Raw genomic sequence first — 22,704 nt, forward strand, 5'->3', positions numbered from 1 at the left:
GTCAATGTTGCAACTTTTTCTAAATTACATTTAGCCTTTAAGCTTTTTTATTTGACTTTTATTTTTTTGTTTATTTTAATAGTATTTTTAGAATTTGGCGTGGGCCTTTAAAACATTAGCTGTGGGCCGCAAATGGCCTCCGGGGCACACTTTTGACACCCCTTCTATAGATAATAAAAAGTAAAATCTGATAAATCTATGGATAAAAAGCAGAGCCTGGCGACGCATGCGCGTTTATCATAACTCTCTCGCTGTCTCTGCCCCTCACGAATGTTGCTGCGTGCAGCACTTTTTGTTGTTGTTATTAACCCCTTCTTAACGCTCAACGTACATTGAAAATACACGTAACCCTAACTTAAAATGCCGGACATTTGAGGCATTTAAGAAACTCCACCTGGACAGCTCCGCAAAGAGGACATATTCGGTGAAAAGAGGAGGTGTACGTGGTCAGTCTATCATAGCCCAGTCGTTGCCAGCATGCCGTGTGTTGTTGTTTTTTTGATTGATTGAAACCTTTATTAGTATATTAAACAGTACAGTACATATGATAAATGATAACACCCGAATAAGTTTTTCAACTTGTTTAAGTCGGGGTCCACGTAAATCAATGGTTCCCAAACTTTTGCAGGCTGGCGCCCCCCTTGGCTCCCCAGTGAATTCCTAGCGCCCCCCCCACCCCCCACCCCCCTCCCCCCCACAGACACATATGGAAACAAACACCTCTTTCTTGATATTTGGTATGCTGCAATTTGAAAAGAGAAAGGTTAAACACAAATGTGTATTTCACAAATAAAACCCAATTTAGTAAACCAATTTTTTTTTTAGCAGTTTTAACTGTTTCAGCAACATAGAATGGTAAATAAACATTCCACCAGTAACCTTGATTGTCTCACACTTAATATTAATGGGATGGATGTGCTTGGTGCAGGGACATAAGCTTCTCAACATCAGGCTGGAAGTCACTAAGAAGAAGTCGTAGATCCCCGCGGTCAGTAATTTTCAGTCGGTTTCTTTGCTTGGAAAGAAGCAAGGCGACTGCACTGAAGCCCCGTTCTACTAAATATGATGTTGGCGTGTGGTAACCGGACCCTGATGCGTCGTCCACCGACTCGTCCTGCTGCACGTGTTGTGTACAAATCGTCAAACAAACGTTCGAATTTCTGACTTCGACTTCGGACTGCCGCCCCCCTACCGCCCCCTTCTTCCTCACCGCCCCCCCAGATCTTTCCACCGCCAACTTTGGGAACCACTGACGTAAATCAATTCATGGTGCCTCGGTGTGCATGTTTACACAACGTGCGGTGCGCTACTTAATATGTCTGTGTCGTTCGGTACACCTCCGAAACGAACCAAAACCCCGTACTGAAACGGTTCAATACAAATACACATACCGTTACACCTCTAATATATATATAAATATATACATATATATATGTATATATATATATATATATATATATATATATATATATATATATATATATATATATATATATATATATATTAGTACAGGCCAAAATTATGGACACACCTCATTCAATGCATTTCTTTATTTTTATGACTATTTACATTGTAGATTGTCACTGAAAGCCTCAGAAGTATGAATGAACACATGTGGAGTCATGTATTTAACAAAAAAAGGTGTAATAACTGAAAACATGTTTTGTATTCCATCCATCCATCCATTTTTCTACCGCTTATCCCTTCTAATTTCAAAATAACCACCCTTTACTCTGATTACTGCTTTGCACACTCTTGGCATTCTCTCGATGAGCTTCAAGCACACTTGTGAGGGCAAAACAATTTCAGGTGACTACCTTATGAAACACATCAAGAAAATGCCAAGAAGGTGCATAGCATTAATCAGAGAAAAGGGTGGCTATTTTGAAGCAACTAGAAAATAAAATATGTTTGTAGTTAAAATTTTGTGTGTGTGTGTTTTTGTTTTTCTTCATTAGTTATATCTATTAGGGATGCGAATCTTTGGGTGTCCCACGATTCGATTCAATATCGATTCTTGGGGTCACGATTCGATCCAAAGTCGATTGTTTTTCAATTCAACACGATTCTCGATTCAAAAACGATTTTTTTCCCGATTTAAAAGGATTTTCTTTTCATTCAATACATAGGATTTCAGCAGGATCTACCCAAGTATGCTGACATGCAAGCAGAGTAGTAGATTTTTGTAAAACACATTTATAATTGTAAAGGACAATGTTTTATCAACTGATTGCCATTATGTAAATTTGTTTTAACTATTAAACGAACCAAAAATATGACTTATTTTATCTTTGTGAAAACATTGGACACAGTGTGTTGTCAAGCTTATGAGATGCGATGCAAGTGTAAGCCACTGTGACACTATTGTTCTTTTTTTTAATTTTTATAAATGTCTAATGATAATGTCGAGGGGATTTTTAATCACTGCTATGCTGAAATTATAACTAATATTGATACTGTTGTTGATAATATTCATTTTTGTTTCACTACTTCTGGTTTGTTCTGGGGCGTGTTTTTGTCTTCTCAATTGCTCTGTTTATTGCAGTTCTGAGTGTTGCTGGGTCAGGTTTGGTTTTGGAATTGGATTGCATTGTTATGGTATTGCTGTGAATTGTTTTGTTGGATTGATTAAAAAAAATACGATTTAAAAAAAAATGAGAATCGATTCTGAATCGCACAACGTGAGAATCGCGATTCAAATTCGAATCGATTTTTTCCCACACCCCTTATATCTATGTGTCAGGTCATTGCCTGTCTCTTGCTCAGTCTGGGCTGGTTGTTGGCGGGGAGAAGCCACTGCAGTCTTTTTGCGTGCGCGCGCGTGTGTGCGGCTCTTAAAGGACCCCAGTCGAGCAGAGCGTGAACATCTTTTCTTCTTTATTTTCATTCCCACCTTTTCCCCGCCCTGTGTCTCTCGTCCCTCACCTCATACCTTCGTCATCATCGCCCGTTGTTGCCAGCTGTGTGTCTGCCTGGGTTTAAATCCCTCTCCAAGTGACTCGAGTATCACCGTAGTGAGACGGAGAGGGGGATTCTCCTCCTGTCCTGCTCCAGCTGGACCAAAACCAGGAAAGGGGAAACGTGGGTGTGAGTCATGCGTAGTGTGTGTTGAAGCATGTGAGCCATCCTTGCTAGAGTTTTTGTAATCGAAGGATACTCCCCGTGCTCTCAACAAAGTGACGGATGCTGCCGTATTTGTTAAAAGCATATGTTGTGTACAAGTTTCAAGCATTTTTTTCCCCTTGTCTGTGCACACAGGCTGGTTCAGGGTCTCCCATCATGGCAGCGGCGATACAGGACTTCCAGAGGTCAGAGTCAGACCGGCTCAATGAGGTCAAAGGTCATTTGGAAATTGCCTTGCTGGAGAAACACTTTCTACGTAAGTATATAGACGCACATGTGTTGGTAGTTGAGCCTTTATTCCCTTTGTACATCATTGTTAAATTCAAATGCGTTAAGTAATATGTTTTTTTATCCCAAAACGCTTTTTTTGTTTTGTGGAACCTCAATTTACGAACTTCATTGGCTCTTGAACAGGGTGCGAAAATCAAAAAGTTTGTATAGTGAAGCAGGGCTGAGCGATATATCGATATACTCGATTTATCGCAGGTTTGTCTGTGCAATATAGAAAATGACTATTTCGTGATATTCGAGTACCGTATTTTTCGGAGTATAAGTCACACCTGCCAAAATGCATAATAAAGAAGGGAAAAAACATATATAAGTCACACTGGAGTATAAGTCGCATTTTTGGGGGAAATTTATGTGATAACACCAAACACCAAGAATAGACATTTGAAAGGCAATTTAAAAGAAATAAAGAATAGTGAACAACAGGCTGAATAAGTGTACGTTATATGACGCATAAATAACCAACTGAGAAGGTGCCTGCTATGTTAACGTAACATATTATGGTAAGAGTCATTCAAATAACTATAACATATAGAACATGCTATATCAGGGGTAGGGAACCTATGGCTCTAGAGCCAGATGTGGCTCTTTTGATGACTGCACCTGGCTCTCAGATAAATCTTAGCTGACATTGCTTTACACGATAAGTAATAATTAATTCCGCTGGTAATCACGATGTTAAAAATAATCTTCAAAACATAACACTTTCTCATGCATTTTCATCCATCCGTCCGGTTTCTACCGCACCTGTTCAAGAAGTCGCATTAATGGTAAGAAGTAGTTTATTTTTTTTGTTGGTTAGCCTCAGAAACAATGTTATTAAAAAGAATAAGAGACTTATTATACTCTAAAAATGTTTGTCTTTCTTAAAAATGCCCGCATTTAGTTGTATTCAGTGTTTAAAAAAAATATTTTATGGCTCTCACAGAAATACTTTCTAAAATATTTGACTCGTATGGCTCTCTCAGCCAAAACGGTTCCCGACTCCTGTGCTATACGTTTACCAAACAATCTGTCACTCCTAATTGCCAAATCCCATGAAATCTTATATGTCTAGTTTTACGTGAATGAGCTAAATAATATTTTTTGATATTTTACAATAATGTGTTAATAATTTCACACATAAGTCGCTCCTGAGTATAAGTCGCATCTATGTAAAAAACTGCGACTTATAGTCCGAAAACTACGGTATATGTTCTCCCACAGTTACTTTCAGCTGCGGGCATTACACTGCATGCGTTTCCCACTCTTTCTTGTTTCTCCTTCTTACAGAGACTTAAACAAGCGCAACTTCTTACATACCTCACATACTGTCGCGCGTGCAACGTCACACGCCCTCCCCGAGCAGAGAGGTAGCTACATGGGTAACATTAGCTGTGATGCTAGCGGTGCGTTGCGAGTGGTAATACGAGAGAGAGAGAGTGCAAATGTAGGAAGGATTAATTTCCCAAGAAAAACAGCACAGGGTGCATCGTCTGGCGGTGGTTTGGCTTCAAGCGAGAATAGGTTGAACAATTATGTGGCAAAAGCATTGCTGCAAAAAGTAGCAGCACTGCTAATTTGTAGCATCATTTGAAAAGTGACCCGGTAGAGATTGAAGAGTGCTTGAAACTGCATGTCATTATCTCCGTTCGGTGCCACACAAACAAAATGCCGAAGCAACTATTTCCAGATCAACACCATATGAAAAAAAAAATCAAAAGGAGATAACGTCCGCAGGAACTTACCACAGAACTATTATGCAGCTCATTTTTATTTGACAGTTTTCGAAATATCTTGTGTGACATCATGCACAAAAATGCACGTTATTTATTTTTAACTATTGTAGTGGCGTTCTGTACAAAAAAGTGCACTTTAATTTAGTGTTGTTTTGATAAGTCATTAGATTAATTTTAGAATTTTGATGACATGTTTTAAATAGATTAAAATCCAATCTGCATTTTGTTAGAATATATAAAAAATTGGACCAAGCTATATTTCTAACAAAGACAAATCATTATTTCTTCTAGATATTCCAGAACAAAAATTTTAAAAGAAATTGAAAAGACTTCGAAATAAGATTTAAATTTGAGTCTAAAGATTTTTTAGATTTGCCGGAATAATTTTTTGAATTTTAATCATAATAAGTTTGAAGAAATATTTCACAAATATTCTCCGACGAAAAAAAAGAAGCTAAAATGAAGAATTAAATTAAAATGTTTTTATTATTCTTTACAATAAAAAATAAATTTGCTTGAACATTGATTTAAATTGTCAGGAAAGAAGAGGAAGGAATTTAAAAGGTAAAAAGATGTATACGTTTACAAATTCTAAAATCATTTTTAAGGTTGTATTTTTTCTCTAAAATTGTCTTTCTGAAAGTTATAAGAAGCAAAATGAAAAATAAATGAATTTATTTAAACAAGTGAAGACCAAGTCTTTAAAATATTTTCTTGGATTTTCAAATTCTATTTGAGTTTTGTCTCTTAGAATCAAAAATGTCAAGCAAAGCGAGACCAGCTTGTTAGTAAAAAAAAAAAAAAAATAGAGGCAGCTCACTGGTAAGTGCTGCTATTTGAGCTATTTTTCGAACAGGCCAGCGGGCCACTCATCTGGTCCTGACGAGCGTTGGTGACCCCTGTGCTAGATGCTAACAAACAATAATGTCACACACAACTTTAGAATGGGACAATCTTAGTGTGTTAGCACTACATTAAGCTGGACTGGGTGCCTCACCAATATTATGTGCGAAGTTGGTGATGCGGCGTTGCCTTGGCAACAGGGTTGCAATTTTCCTGGTTGCAATGTGTCTGAACAAAATTGCATCATTAAGTTAAAATGTTCTTTGAAATAGTTTTCCTTGAACGACAAAGCCAAAATCCAATCAGGAATACTGTTGCACCACACGAGCACGTTGACAGTGTAATGGACTTTGACGTTTCTAAACCCCCTCCCCCCCCCGCCCACTGCTCTCTTTTCATGGCATGGTTTCTATTAGAGGAAGAGAGAAAGACGGGCAGTGTGTGAAAGAGAGAATACCTGCAGGCTATGCACCCTCCGTGTCACTGCTGGACCTAAAAGAGCCAGATTTATTATCCTGCTGTCAACATGCCGTGAGCTTCTCCCGCCCTCCTTGTGTGTCTTCTCTTCCTGCCTATAAAAAGAGCGCTTCCTGCTGCTCTCTGCCAATCCCCTGCATTCCCTGCCCTTGCTTTTTTGTTCATCACGGATTGTCAGCAATATGACAAACACTCAGGTTAATCTTCAGCCGCCTTAGAGGCAGAAATGTCATAGCTGCTTTAGCCAAGATGGCAGCTGCTTGGCATTTAGTGCGAGGCATTCAGGAGGGTAAGAATTGTGGAAGGGTAGCTGAACCCCCAGGTTTTATAGTTTTTGCTAGTGTTTTTATTATGTACTTTAAGGATTAGATTTACAGCATATACATTAGCAACAAATCTAATGGCCAGGACTTCTTCCTTCAGTCTTATTTGTCTTAATGATAGACCAATTAATGACCGGGCCGATATTTGGTATTTTGACGTATATCAATGTCTGCCTTTAAAAAAAAAAAAAAAAAAATTATAAGTACTGATTTTTTAAAATGGTATTATTATTATTTTTAACAACTACAACAAAACTACATCGGCAGATAGAACATATACACATACATAGCCAGCATTTAGTATTCTAAAAAGAATAATGATTAGTGAAATAGATCGATCCATCAATTAATGTTTATTTATATAGCCCTAAATCACTAGTGTCTCAAAGTGCTGCACAAGCCACAACGATATCGTCGGTTCAGAGCCCACATGAGGGCAAGGAAAAACTCACAACCCAGTGGGATGTCAATGTGAATGACTTTGAGAAACCTTGGAGAGGACTGCAGATGTGGGTAAACCCCCCCCCTCCCCCCTCCGTTCCCCCTCTGGGGGAGACCGGATGCAATGGACATCGAGTAGTTAGTAATAACCACTGCCCAGCCCAATATTTTTTCAAATCATTTAATAATATCCATCCATCCATTTTCTACCGCTTAATCCCTTTTTGGGGTCACGGGGGGCGCTGGCGCCTATCTCAGCTACAATCGGGCGGAAGGCGGGGTACACCCTGGACAAGTCGCCACTAATTGTTAATCATTCATATGTTTTGATATCTGATAGGAGCATTTATTTGAGTTCTTGTGAGAATTTTTCCTTGTTTCGCTCAGTTGCCACGCCCACTTTACTCTCACTTTGCTGTGCTGGTTGCCTTCAGTACGTGTCCTCTGATTACCTGCCAAAACTCCAAATTTTTGCCAGGTGATCCAGTTTTTGTCCTTCACTCCTGATGTCCTTATAGCCATGTTTTTATTTGGTTTCGCTACTGCAGATATGAAGTTTCTCGACATGCCTCCGTCGGCAACACTCGGAGAGCGAGCTCATTAATTTCATAATTTCATATTCTGTAATTAAACCAAATAACAACATGAAATAGACGGATGGACATGAATACAACATAAAATACATCAAAACTTTGTTTAAACAAAAATGAGACTTATTTTGTAAGTAAAGAAGAGTAGGCAGCAGCTTGCACATTCTCATACTTTATAATCCATGAAGAAATTGTTAGCCAGTTTGAAAAATGTCTCCACTATAATCTGATTTTTTATTTTTTTTCTCGCAATATTTCAGAGTTCCTCACTAGGAACCCTTACAATGTATTCAATCCATAAACCGCTAAAAATTTTAGTACATTGCGAGTTAATGTGTTGTAGAGAAATCCCATATGTTTACCAATTTTCCTAGGAAATTTCCCATATTTTGAAATGCACATGTTGATGATCTGCCTAGACACACGTAAATAAGGTGTTTTTGAAATCCCCTTATGTTTTTTGGTGCTAAATTAACCACGACATTAGCGCCGCATAAACATTATGTCATTAATGGGCCGACATTTGCTTAAATAATTTAGAAGAAAAAAAAAGCCCTGTCCAGCTGTTTACTGACATACTATTCATGTTTGGCTCACATTTACTGCAAATTAATATCGGTTTTCGGCCTCCTTGAGTACTAATAATCGGCATCGGTCCTGAAAAAAACATATCGGTCGATCTCTATAAGGAACGTTTAACATCAGTTTTACCATTTATTGAATACGGGTTTGGAAAGATGGCCGTAAGCTGAGAGGAAGTAAGTGAGAGATCAGTCATGTGAATGTCATCTTTTGTACTTGGCAAAATGTCCTACATTGAATTTGATAGTGTTTCTCGCCTTCCTTATTAAGGAGCTGCCACTTGCGACTTTCTTTGGCCCCATAGCAAGTTATTTTGAAGGCTTACTCGATAAAAAAGGAGAGACTTGAGGTGTAACTCTTAGCAACCAGTGATGACATCATCAGTTGAGAAGCTGAAAGCAATGAAACACAGGCATATTTGTCAAAGACACAGTTGGACTCACATAGAGAATTAATAAAACAAGACTAAGTCAGCGGCATGTAGTATTACTTGCATTCAGACACCTGACTTCTTTCCGGAAGTCAACTTAGCCAAGATGGCTGTTGTACAGCACCCAGCGTGCAAACTATTGGAGTACAAAAGAGGCTTAAAGGGGAACATTATCACAATTTCCGAAGGGTTAAAACCAATAAAAATCAGTTCCCAGTGGCTTATTTTATTTTTCGAAATATTTTTCTAAATTTTACCCGTCCTGGAATATCCCTAAAAAAAGCTTTAAAGTGCTTGATTTTCGCTATTTGCTTAAGCCACTGTCCATTTCCATGTGACGTCACATAGCGATTCCAATACAAACAATGGCGAATAGCACAGCAAGATATAGCGACATTAGCACGGATTCAGACTCGGATTTCAGAGGCTTAAGCGATTCAACAGATTACGCATGTATTGAAACAGATGGTTGGAGTATGGAGGCAGATAGCGAAAACAAAATTGAAGAAGAAACTGAAGCTATTGAGCGAATAGCTATTGACGCTATTCGGCCATCTTTGCGTTAGCATCGTCGGTAAAATGTGCAGACCAACTGGCCAGGACTTTCGCATTGACACTGGATCAACTTAAATCCGTCGATTGGTAAGTGTTTGTTTCGCATTAAATGTGGGTGGAAGGAAACGCTGGATGTAAATATAGTTTCAAATGTACATACAGGTAGCCTAAATAGCATGTTAGCATCGATTAGCTGGCAGTCATAACGCGACCAAATATGTCTGATTAGCACATAAGTCAATAACATCAACAACACTCACCTTTGTGATTTCGTTGACTTTATCGTTGGGAATGCATCTGGTTTGAGTGTCGCAGGATATCCAGACATTTTTGCCATCTATGTGCCATCTCTGTCGTAGCATCAACAGTAAAAACCAAACGAGGAACTTTTGCATCTCTTGACACTGGAGCAACTTAAATCCGTCGATTGCTAACTGTTTGTTTGGCATTAAATGTGGATGGAGGGAAAGGCTAGATGTAAATATAGCTACAAATGAGGCATAATGCTGCAATATGTACACACAGCTAGCCTAAATAACATGTTAGCATCGATTAGCATGCCGTGCTAATCGATGCACATTCTACGTAAATCATCTTGAATCCGTCCCTGATCGTGTTGTCACACCCTCCGACAACACACCGACGAGGCATAATGTCTCCAAGGTATCGGAAAACAGTCGAAAAAACGGAAAATAACAGAGCTGATTTGACTCGATGCGTCTGATGTGTAGGGAAAAATGGCGTTGAGTACCGATGTGACGTCACGTTCTGACGTCGTCGCTCAGAGAGGGATAAACAGAAAGGCGTTTAATTCGCCAAAATTCACCCATTTAGATTTCAGAAATCAGTTAAAAAAATATATATGGTCTTTTTTCTGCAACATCAAGGTATATATTGACGCTTACATAGGTCTGGTGATAATGTTCCCCTTTAAGTCTTCCTGCAAAAAGCAGATAAGAGTCAAAAAAATCTAACTATTCAATGGAATACATGCCCATTCTTTTATCAAGAAAAGATTGTTGGAAAACAACACAGGCATAGGGCATTTATTATTCGAGAAAGGCTAAATAGCACTTAGTACCCATTGAAGACAGAGCTAGCTTGACCACCACGCATATTCATTGGGCGGGATGTGAGTCAGACGTGATGTCAGTAACATCCCAGCAATTGTTTGTTTGACACTCAATTATTTCCGCGGAACGATGAATGAGCAAACAGGCCTATTTGTTCTGCGTAGGGCTGGGCGATATGGACTTTTTTGAATATCTCGATATTTTTAGGCCATATCACGATACATGATATATATCTCGATATTTTGCCTTGGCCTTGAATTAACACTTGATGCATATAATCACACCAGTATGATGATTCTATGTGTCTACATTAAAACATTCTTGTTCATACTGCGTTAATATATGCGCATTTTAAACTTTCATGCAGAGAAAGAAATCACAACTCAGTCAATTGAGCAAAAGTGTGTTTATTAAACAGTTACTAAGCAATGGCACAAACATTCATGTCATATCCTAAACAGAAAGTGCAAGATTGTCAGAGAGACTTGTTAAGTGTCCAATAGAAATTAGGTGCATAATAGGAAATCAAATAGTGTTCGTCCTTCGCTATGTGGTAGGTTACTACGGACGTTATTAAATTCTGTTGTTGACTAGTTTTTTCATACGGTGTTGATGTGGCATTTTGAAGGTGTGGGCTTGTGGCACCGAACGGACGTTTCAAGCACTCTTCATTCTCTAGCGGGTGACTTTTCAAATGATGCTACATATTAGCAGTAATGCTACTTTTTATAGCAACGCTTTTGGCCAACACTTGACAAATTACGGTTGACTGGTCTACATATTCCCACTTGAAGCCAAACCACCGCCAGAGGATGTTTTTCTTGGGAAATTAATTATTCCTTCATTCGCACCTTCTTTCTCTCGTATTACCACTCGCACGGCTCTGCTTGCATCACAGCTAACGTTACCAATGCTGCTACCTCGCTGCTCCGCGAGGGCGTATACAAATGTGACGTATGACGTGACAGTATGTGACGTATGTGAGATGAGAAGGAGACACAAGGAGTGGGAAGAGCCTGTAGTGTAATGCCTGCAGCTAAAAGCAACTGCGTGAGAACGTCTACTCAAATATCACGATATAGTCATTTTCTATATCGCACAGAGACAAACCCGCCATATATCTTGTATATCAATCAATCAATCAATGTTTACTTATATAGCCCTAAATCACTAGTGTCTCAAAGGGCTGCACAAACCACCACGACATCCTCGGTAGGCCCACATAAGAGCAAGGAAAACCCACACCCAGTGGGACATCGGTGACAATAATGACCCAGTGGGACGTCGGTGACAATGATGACTATGAGAACCTTAGAGAGGAGGAAAGCAATGGATGTCGAGCGGGTCTAACATGATACTGCGAAAGTTCAATCCACAATGGATCCAACACAGTCACGAGAGTCTAGTCCAAAGCGGATCCAACACAGCAGCGAGAGTCCCGTTCACAGCGGAGCCAGCAGGAAACCATCCCAAGCGGAGGCGGATCAGCAGCGCAGAGATGTCCCCAGCCGATACACAGGCAAGCAGTACATGGCCACCGGATCGGACCGGACCCCCTCCACAAGGGAGAGTGGGACATAGAAGAAAAAGAAAAGAAACGGCAGATCAACTGGTCTAAAAAGGGAGTCTATTTAAAGGCTAGAGTATACAAATGAGTTTTAAGGTGAGACTTAAATGCTTCTACTGAGGTGGCATCTCGAACTGTTACCGGGAGGGCATTCCAGAGTACTGGAGCCCGAACGGAAAACGCTCTATAGCCCGCAGACTTTTTTTGGGCTTTGGGAATCACTAACAAGCCGGAGTCCTTTGAACGCAGATTTCTTGCCGGGACATATGGTACAATACAATCGGCAAGATAGGATGGAGCTAGACCGTGTAGTATTTTATACGTAAGTAGTAAAACCTTAAAGTCACATCTTAAGTGCACAGGAAGCCAGTGCAGGTGAGCCAGTACAGGCGTAATGTGATCAAAATTTCTTGTTCTTGTCAAAAGTCTAGCAGCCGCATTTTGTACCAACTGTATGGATGTATCGCCCAGCCCTAGCTCGGCGCGATGTTTAGTTGTATAACTGAGGCGGCATCCAAAAATCGGAGAAAACTTCTGACCAAATTTAATGTCAAAGTGAAACGTATGAAAACCGAGGTACTTCCATTGGTTCATATTTTTTTACCCTAACCATAAATATCCATATATTAAAACACATTGAGTAATATGAATACCTGCAAACATGTGATGTTCTTCAATGTACATGTGTTGAGCATATTTCGAAGAAAAACTAAATGAGATTTGCAATCAAAATGTTAATTGTAGCGTGACATTCAGTGTTTAGACCAATGTTTTTTGGTTTTAGAGGTGTAGGCGTCTTCTCGCTGCCTTTCTTTTTCACACTTTCCTAAAATACCACCGGGACCCACGCTGCATGCAAAGACAAACAGCGTCGCGTATTGTGTTCGGCCCCTTCACCGGACGCCCAAGTTTCCATTCCAGATGGTCTCCGTGTGTGCGGACATTGTGACCTTTGCCCTTCCTGGCCGTGGCCCAAATTGTGATTGACCAATAGCAGTTTGTTAGTTGTGTTGAGCATGGTTTACCCAGATGTCTCACTGTGGACAGGGATTACTTTGTTTTCCTTGGGTAGTGTGTGGTACTTCCTGTTTCCTCCCTGACCCTTACAAGCACTGATTGTCATGAGTGATGGTTGGATGTGTCCAACTACCTACAGCTCTCTTTCCTTTGTTTAGGTTTGAACTTAGTCTATTTCTGCTGAATGTTGTTTCCTGTTGGGAAGTGTTTTGTTCCTTCCACTTGGTATTATAGCCAACTCTGGGCTTTGAATTTATTGTAAGGAAACATAAAATATCTACGTACACGCCAGAATGTCACACTAGTACATACATATCTGAATTTGTTTCCCTCAATAAACCGCAGCTCCCGGATGCCGGCAGTACTTGTGCACTCCCAAACCATGACACGGGGCAATTTTCTTGCTATTCACTTGTTTTGCCAGCTATTGAGTTAACAATGGCTGTGTATCGTATCATTTCCAGGCGATAGTACATGTATAATGTTGTACATGCTGTACACAGAAGGATATACCAGTATCATCTATAGAATCGTCATTTTAGAAGATACTGTGTACTAAAGCTGTCAACAAGGCCTGGGCAATAGATAAAATCCCTGTGAGAGACGAATGATTACTTTGGGAAAATTATGATCGAGAACCTTATATTTTTGATCCTGGATATAAGGAGGATGAGCTACAAGTTTTAGAAGCTTTACTAAACAGATCCAGCTTTAATTAAACACTACACATAATATAGCGGTCAATGCAGTAACATTTCTGCACTCTGACCATAGTATAAGATCAGTCATACTGGAAATATGCAAACATTAGAGAGAAATGTGCCGAATATCATTCACAATCTTTATGTAAGACATAAAGACATATGTTTTTCTTTTTTTATGCATTCTAAGGCATAAATAAATAAAGGCATAAAAAGTCTGCTAACAATGTAGTCAATGGAGCCTCTCTATTTTGCCCACAAAAACCTCTAAATGAACAAGAAATACAAGCTACAACCATAATAAAATGATAGCTTACTGTACAATGTCTGCTCTTACTTCGATGATGACTGATTGGATGTCCATATCTTACCATTTATACGAATAATTAATAATGATGCACACAAAAAGTTAACAGGGAAAAGTCTCCCTGCAGACACTATCTTGGGTTGTGTGTGTTTGTCTCCATCTCCGGATATACAATGAATGTTAAGGATGAACAACTTCTATATTTATGCCTAAATCCTCCTAATATCCAGATGAGAGGCATGATTTATAATCTAACTTTTACGAGCCGAGACGCGGCCAGCTAACGGTAAACTACTGAGCTGTGTGTTATCAATCCTCCGCTAAAAATAATTTGTCTGCGTTAGCACTTATAATAACAATATCGCTAAAATCGGGTTAATTTTCAGGTCATGATATGTACATATAGTATTGCTGGCAAGTTTTGGATGGTTATTTAGAGGTTTTTGTGGGCAAAATAGAGAGCCTTAGAGTGCATAAAAAAAGAAAACCTGTCTTCCATAGATATTGTGAATGATAGTCAACACATCTCTCTAAGTTTTGCGTATTTCCAGTATGACTGATCTTATACTATGGTTAGAGTACAAAAGTGTTACGGCAGTGACATCAATCTACGGAAATGACTGAAGCCGTTCGGAGCAGAATATTCAAAATGGCTGACTGAATTTGTGGCATTTTGTGATGTTTGGACGGTATTTTCACATACTTTGTGGAGTGTATATACAATTGGATATCAATATATATATATCGGTTGTAGTGAAACACAATTAAGCTCATCAAGTAAACTCGTTTTTCCACTGTACTGCTACTTTAAGGTACCACTTTAATCAATTATTCTGAAACACCCTAACTATATATACTAAGGTTAGTAAATGGGTGCTAAAAGAGGTTATATCCTCCTTTTATTACCTGTATGATAACCTTTTATTCCGAAACAAAAACACTCTTAAATGTTTTTGCATAGGAACTCAACATTTATGCCTATTTTGCTCTACTTGTTGATGCCTTAAGCTCTGCTGCAATACATTTATAGACATATTTGTGCCTGTGAGGGATGGCAATGTCGCCAGAGCTGATATGAAAGTGAAACCATTCAGTATTGAAGGTCATCTCGAGGGGAGCATGCCAGGCCGGGCGCGCTATTCTGACTGGCCAATCAATACGGTGTCCTACTTCACGCTGGGAAGAAAAACAAGTACTATATGTACACCATTCTGCGGTGGAACAAGTGTTAAGACTGCTGAGACTTGGCCCGATAGCCATCATGTTTAATGTGATCATAGCTCTCCAGACAAGCAGATACTATCCTCCCGTCTTGCACAACATTGTATGCTGCAACTCTTATTTATTGCTTTCCTCGCAAAAGCTTGTTTTTGCCTAATGAAGGCTGCGTCCTGTGCCTTTTTTGGCTGATCAAATCATTGAAAAAGGTGATTAGGCTTTGAGTTTTTTTGTAGAATGACAATGTAAAACTAAGGGATCGGACTGGGATTTAGGTCACTTGGAGAAACCAATTGGAATATCACAAGGAAACTTAATTAGATTAATACTTTGTAGGTTATGGTTCTTCTACCGAGAACAAACACAAGGAGAGGCCCCCATGCATTTGTTCCATGAACCTTATTGACCTCACATTTGATGAAAAGGACCATTGTTCCCATTGGAAAGTCTCCCACAGTACTTTCCTTCTGAGGTCTTAACAAACTTTGATTTGCTCAACATCCATTGTGTACATTCCAAAACCTTACAAACAGTACATGTATGTGTGACCGATTTCAGATTCCAGGCCCTCTTATGTTGCAAAGCCCTACCTCTAGCTACCTCCAGTACCCCCTACTGTAATTGCTCAAAGCCTAAAACTCTCAGCCCTTCCCCTCTTGCTGATCAGTCCCATTGTGCGCAAACAGAATAGCCTTCTGTGTTGCAACTGGCTACCCAAGCAGCCCTTCAAACTAAATTATGACAACGCTTAAGGAGTTTTGAGGTCTCGGAGGCCGAAAAAAGTGTTCTACCTGTAGCCGTGGCTCAATTTCAAGACCGGCCCAAAGCGGCCTCCCTACCTGGTTGTCCCTGCTCAAGCGTCCTGACAACGGGTAGAATCCAGAGGCGGATGGGGGTGTGCAAGATGGATGACTTCAGCTTTGACAGCTTCGATCTGCTCTACAGCGGAGCTGTTGATAGGCTGAAAAGTCTCAAAAGTAGCGTCAGCCTCAGTAAGTAGAATTTTTATTGTAAATAGTCTCGTAACTGTCAGTTTTCAGAAAATTACTTTTACAAAAATAATTAATTATAACTACTTGTTAGTTTACCAATAAAGTAATTGAATTATTTGATTTACTCTTCAATTCCTTCATTCCGAGGGACAGTAATTATTGAATTACTTAAAAAATATATCTGACATATGCAGTGGAGAGATGTTTCATGAGAATAGAGTGTGTGTGCGTTTTAAAGGGAACTCCATGTTGCCAAATGACGTGTGTTGTCAGTGATCCCACGCAGAGCAGGTTAGCTTTGCAGTGACAGCAGCTATGATGATTTTTTTTTCCACTGGTTTGTGTTACCTTTGGTTAACAAAGAGATTGAATGTGTGTTATATCTTCATGTCCACAAACAGGGTATTGTAGCATGGCAAGCTTGTCACTACAATCATTTATTTGTTTTACATTATTCCCTCTTAGTAGTAGTAGTGTGTTTGTGTGCTCGTATGAGATGTTGTTTGCTGTGTGATGTTGCATTTTGATATCAAGTTAATTTTAGTGTGGTGCAGATTGGTGCTTGTATTGGTAAAAATATATCTGATGCTGTCACGATAACATAAAACCCCATCAAAATTTGCGTGCGATGTTACATCAATCGTCTCGCTAACGGCATTGTAGTGTACATAAAAGTATTGATTAGATTACTCGTTACTATTAAATTGAACTTATTTTTAATGGTATTACGGACACTGGTAAGCAGACTTCGGACTAGTTATAGTAGACAGGGGCTATTACAATATCGTCCAGTGCCAACACATTTTCAGATAGTCCGAAAGCCTTGATGTAACTAGCATTGCTTACTGGTAAGCAGATCGCAAAATACATATTATGTACATATTTACATTAACCAAAATGCAGAGGAGTGATTGTCCTGCCCACAAGCATTTAAGAGCTTATAGCTATTCAACTGGCAGCATGCGAGCCCAATTTAGGCCAATAACCTGAAAAAAAACCTAATTTTTGCTCTGGATTCTGAAAAAAAACTAACAAACAAAAAAAAAGTTGTTGTATAAAGCAGCGGTCCCCAAAGTTCAAACCCTTGACACAACAGGGGGTTAGGGTATTTAGTGGGATATTGTAAAAATATAAAACTAATATTTTAAACAAAGAAGAGCATTACGTCAAAGTAAAACCACAAATTGAATAGTCACTTATCAGTTTTGAGTTTTTTGTCCAGAAAAAAGATGAGAATCGATTGCATTTAGAACTTTTGGAGCATAATAAAGTTGTGAAAGCAAGTTAGAACTGTAGTTACTTGCAAAACTAATACAAATCATCCATCCATCCATCCATCTTCTTCCGCCTATCCGAGGTCGGGTCGCGGGGGCAGCAGCCTAAGCAGGGAAGCCCAGACTTCCCTCTCCCCAGCCACTTCGTCTAGCTCTTCCTGGGGGATCCCGAGGCGTTCCCAGGCTAGCCGGGAGACATAGTCTTCCCAACGTGTCCTTGGTCTTCCCCGTGGCCTCCTACCGGTTGGACGTGCTCTAAACACCTCCCGAGGGAGGCGTTCGGGTGGCATCCTGACCAGATGCCCGAACCACCTCATCTGGCTCCTCTCGATGTGGAGGAGCAGCGGCTCTACTTTGAGTTCCTCCCGGATGGCAGAGCTTCTCACCCTATCTCTAAGGGAGAGCCCCGCCACACGGCGGAGGAAACTCATTTCGGCCGGTTGTACCCGTGATCTTATCCTTTCGGTCATGACCCAAAGCTCATGACCATAGGTGAGGATGGGAACGTAGATCGACCGGTAAATTGAGAGCTTTGCCTTCCGGCTCAGCTCCTTCTTCACCACAACGGATCGGTACAACGTCCGCATTACTGAAAACGCCGCACCGATCCGACTGTCGATCTCACGAACCACTCTTCCCTCACTCGTGAACAAGACTCCTAGGTACTTGAACTCCTCCACTTGGGGCAGGGTCTCCTCCCCAACCCGGGAGATGGCATTCCACCCTTTTCCGGGCGAGAACCATGGACTCGGACTTGGAGGTGCTGATTCTCATTCCGGTCGCTTCACACTCGGCTGCGAACCGATCCAGTGTTGCATTTTCATATCAAGTTAATTTTAGTGTGGTGCAGGTTGATGCTTGCATTGGTAAAAATATATCTGATGCTGTCACGATAACATAAAACCCCATCAAAATTAGCGTGCCACGTTACATCAATCATCTCGCTAACGGCATTGTAGTGTACATAAAAGTATTGATTAGATTACTTGTTACTATTAAATGGAACTTATTTTTAATGGTATTACGGACACTGGTAAGCAGACTTCAGACTAGTTATAGTAGACAGGGGCTATTACAATATCGTCCAGTGCCAACACATTTTCAGATAGTCCGAAAGCCTTGATGTAACTAGCATTGCTTACTGGTAAGCAGATCGCAAAATACATATTATGCACATATTTACATCAACCAAAATGCAGAGGAGTGATTGTCCTGCCCACAAACATTTTAGAGCTTATAGCTATTCAACTGGCAGCATGTGAGCCCAATTTAGGCCAATAACCTGAAGAAAAAAAAACTCATTTTTGCACTAGATTCTGAAAAAAACTAACAAACAAAAAAACAGTTGTTGTACAAAGCAGCGGTCCCCAAAGTTCAAACCCTTGACACAACAGGGGGTAAGGGTAGTGAGCGGGATATTGTAAAAATATAAAACTAATATTTTAAACAAAGAAGAGCATTACGTCAAAGTAAAACCACAAATTGAATAGTCTCTTATCAGTTTTGAGTTTTTTGTCCAGAAAAAAGATGAAAATCGATTGCATTTCGAACTTTTGGAGCATAATAAAGTTGTGAAAGCAAGTTAGAAATGTAGTTACTTGCAAAACTAATACAAATCATCCATCCATCCATCCATCTTCTTCCGCTTATCCGAGGTCGGGTCGCGGGGGCAGCAGCCTAAGCAGAGAAGCCCAGACTTCCCTCTCCCCAGCCACTTCGTCTAGCTCTTCCCGGGGGATCCCGAGGCGTTCCCAGGCCAGCCGGGAGACATAGTCTTCCCAACGTGTCCTGGGTCTTCCCCGTGGCCTCCTACCGGTTGGACGTGCCCTAAACACCTCCCTCGGGAGGCGTTCGGGTGGCATCCTGACCAGATGCCCGAACCACCTCATCTGGCTCCTCTCGATGTGGAGGAGCAGCGGCTCTACTTTGAGTTCCTCCCGGATGGCAGAGCTTCTCACCCTATCTCTAAGGGAGAGCCCCGCCACATGGCGGAGGAAACTCATTTCGGCCGCTTGTACCCGTGATCTTATCCTTTCGGTCATGACCCAAAGCTCATGACCATAGGTGAGGATGGGAACGTAGATCGACCGGTAAATTGAGAGTTTTGCCTTCCGGCTCAGCTCCTTCTTCACCACAACGGATCGGTACAACGTCCGCATTACTGAAAACGCCGCACCGATCCGACTGTCGATCTCACGAACCACTCTTCCCTCACTCGTGAACAAGACTCCTAGGTACTTGAACTCCTCCACTTGGGGCAGGGTCTCCTCCCCAACCCGGGAGATGGCATTCCACCCTTTTCCGGGCGAGAACCATGGACTCGGACTTGGAGGTGCTGATTCTCATTCCGGTCGCTTCACACTCGGCTGCGAACCGATCCAGCGAGAGCTGAAGATCCCGGCCAGATGAAGCCAACAGGACCACATCATCTGCAAAAAGCAGAGACCCAATCCCGCGGCCACCAAACCGGAACCCCTCAACGCCTTGACTGCGCCTAGAAATTCTGTCCATAAAAGTTATGAACAGAATCGGTGACAAAGGACAGCCTTGGCGGAGTCCAACCCTCACTGGAAACGTGTCCGACTTACTGCCAGCAATGCGGACCAAGCTCTGGCACTGATCGTACAGGGATCGGACTGCCATAATAAGACAGTCCGATACCCCATACTCTCTGAGCACTCCCCACAGGACTTCCCGAGGGACACGGTCGAATGCCTTCTCCAATACAAATCAGTCTTCCTATATATATTTTTTATTACTTTTGAACGTTTTCAATGGTTCCGCCCCGGATATTTGGATAATATTTGACTAGCATAAATCCAGGCCTTCTGTTTCGATTTATGACAATATATGCCATTTAGTGACAAACTAAGAATGAAAATAAAAGAGAACCAGAGTGTAAACAGAATAAACTCGTGGGCTACACTGTGACATAGTAACCCAGGGTCAAGCTTTTTTATTTATAGATGGCTGCGATCTAATTTTAGAAGCAGAACAGCGGTGTGGTCCGTGTGATTAATTAAGTGTTAGAGCCTCCATGGAAAAAAAAAAAGGTCACACACTTTAAACATTATGGGTTTTAATGGACACATTTTGTTGAAGGCCGTTTTTAGTGCAGGTTGGACCCACTGAGTGCATCATCACCCTTGTTCACTAATTTCTTAATAGGTTTACTAATGACTGTAGCCCTCCTGGCATTGGTACGCTAGCCAGTGCTAAGCTGCTTTGGCCATAGAAAGCTTTGGCCGACCTTTAACCCCCAGATCTACTGTACACAGACATATTCAGTACTGTATCGACATAAGGTGAAGATTAGCACGGTATACACAAAAGCAGCAGTCCCTTTATTGCTTGGATTCAAAATGACGTCATGTCCGGTTCATTGAATACATGTGGTGGTCAAACCTAATGGTTACTCGTGCCATTTTGCCTTACTCAAAGATAAATGCCCTATGCTTGCGTCGTTTTCGGTTGTACGGACCGTTTAAATCTTAAAAAAGGGATTAACGTTTCTTCAGAATTACTGGCAATGTTATCAAGAATGGCTGAAGAGTGCAAGATTTTATGAAAGACGACAAAAGTACCACGCACTTCAGTGCCAAGGCAGCAGAGCCGAAGAATGGACAAGTTTGCAGCGATCACTCTGTTAAAAGTTTGTTTCGTATACTTTTAATTTTTTTTTGTTTTTTTTTAATTGAATTATATTTATATAGCGCTTTTTCTCTAGTGACTCAAAGCGCTTTACATAGTGAAACCCAATATCTAAGTTACATTTAAACCAGTGTGGGTGGCACTGGGAGCAGGTGGGTAAAGTGTCTTGCCCAAGGACACAACGGCAGTGACTAGGATTGCGGAAGCGGGAATCGAACCTCCAACCCTGAAGTTGCTGGCACGGTCGCTCTACCAACCGAGCTATGCCGCCCCTAAGTTTAAAGTTTATTATTTGTCATTTAAGTATTATCTTGATCAAAATTGTATTTCTTAGGACATTTTTGGTACGAGTGTTTCGTAAAGCACCGACTCAGTGAGTCTGAAAAAAAGGGAGCAAAACCTAAAAGAGTTAAATTTTATCAAAGGCAACGATCATGAATGAAGTTTTCAGCACGTACACAATGTTGACATCTATAGTTATATTTTGATAAATATGGGGAAAAACACTCGTACTTGTGAACGGCACGTGCGACAGCAAGAGCAGAAAACAAACATGGTTGTAGACACAAAGTTAAATCATGAAATGCAACCTTACCCGAGCAAAAAATTAAATGATAAATGGGTTGTACTTGTATAGCGCTTTTCTACCTTCAAGGTACTCAAAGCGCTTTGACACTACTTCCACATTTACCCATTCACACACACATTCACACACTGATGGAGGGAGCTGCCATGCAAGGCGCCAACCAGCACCCATCAGGAGCAAGGGTGAAGTGTCTTGCTCAGGACACAACGGACGTGACGAGGTTGGTTCTAGGTGGGATTTGAACCAGTGACCCTCGGGTTGCGCACGGCCACTCTCCCCACTGCGCCACGCCGCCCCAAATTGTGCATATTTATCCGGTACAGTCTTGATACCAATGTCCTTGACCCAGCCACACTCAAAATAGTTGTAAACCTCCATGCTTTTCCAAGTTCTCATCTGTTCTGTCACGGAGAATGATGTCTGGAGCAGACGATAGATGGATTGGGATGTTTGGGAACTGCACCGACGAATAATCCTTATAACTCAACTTTTTTTTTTTTTTTTTTTGATAACATAGTGATATTTTCCTATGCATAATTAAATTTTTTCCTCATATCTGCTTTCTGCAGGAATATATAGGCCCTTTGTGTACTCAGTGGGCACCTTGCTTGCTGCAAAACAGCCATATTAGCTTTGTTTACCACCACTGGTTTTCACTTTCGGGAAGAAATCACTTGTCGGAATACAAGCAATACTAAGTTGACGAACAAAAAGGGAACTATTGGCAATAAGGCCCCCTCACACCATGGTCGCAAACTGTTCAAACTCTTCCCCTCCGGCAGGCGTTACCAATCACTGTACACCATACACTGTCATAGGAACAGTTTCTGTCCCCAGGCTATCACTGATGATTGCCAAACAGTCGCAGAGTGTCCGACCTGTCGCTGTGAAATAACCCTGGAACATCTCGGTCACTGGGAATGTACTCGTGTTCAAGTCATCATCCTT

General features: G+C 40.8%; 1 protein-coding gene across 5 annotated transcripts in view; it reads left to right on the forward strand.

Moving 5' to 3' along the window:
• The window catches only part of gramd4a (GRAM domain containing 4a), a 108,942-nt gene that overhangs the window by 34,049 nt on the left and 52,189 nt on the right, over positions 1-22,704 (forward strand). For all 5 annotated transcript variants that reach the window (XM_061914470.1, XM_061914473.1, XM_061914469.1 and 2 more), the window contains one exon: positions 3,259-3,379. In XM_061914470.1, coding sequence (XP_061770454.1) covers positions 3,259-3,379 — 121 coding nt within the window. The remainder of the gene's footprint in view (positions 1-3,258; positions 3,380-22,704) is intronic.

This window comes from Nerophis ophidion, linkage group LG10 (genome assembly GCF_033978795.1).
Source record: "Nerophis ophidion isolate RoL-2023_Sa linkage group LG10, RoL_Noph_v1.0, whole genome shotgun sequence".
NCBI lineage: Eukaryota > Metazoa > Chordata > Actinopteri > Syngnathiformes > Syngnathidae > Nerophis > Nerophis ophidion.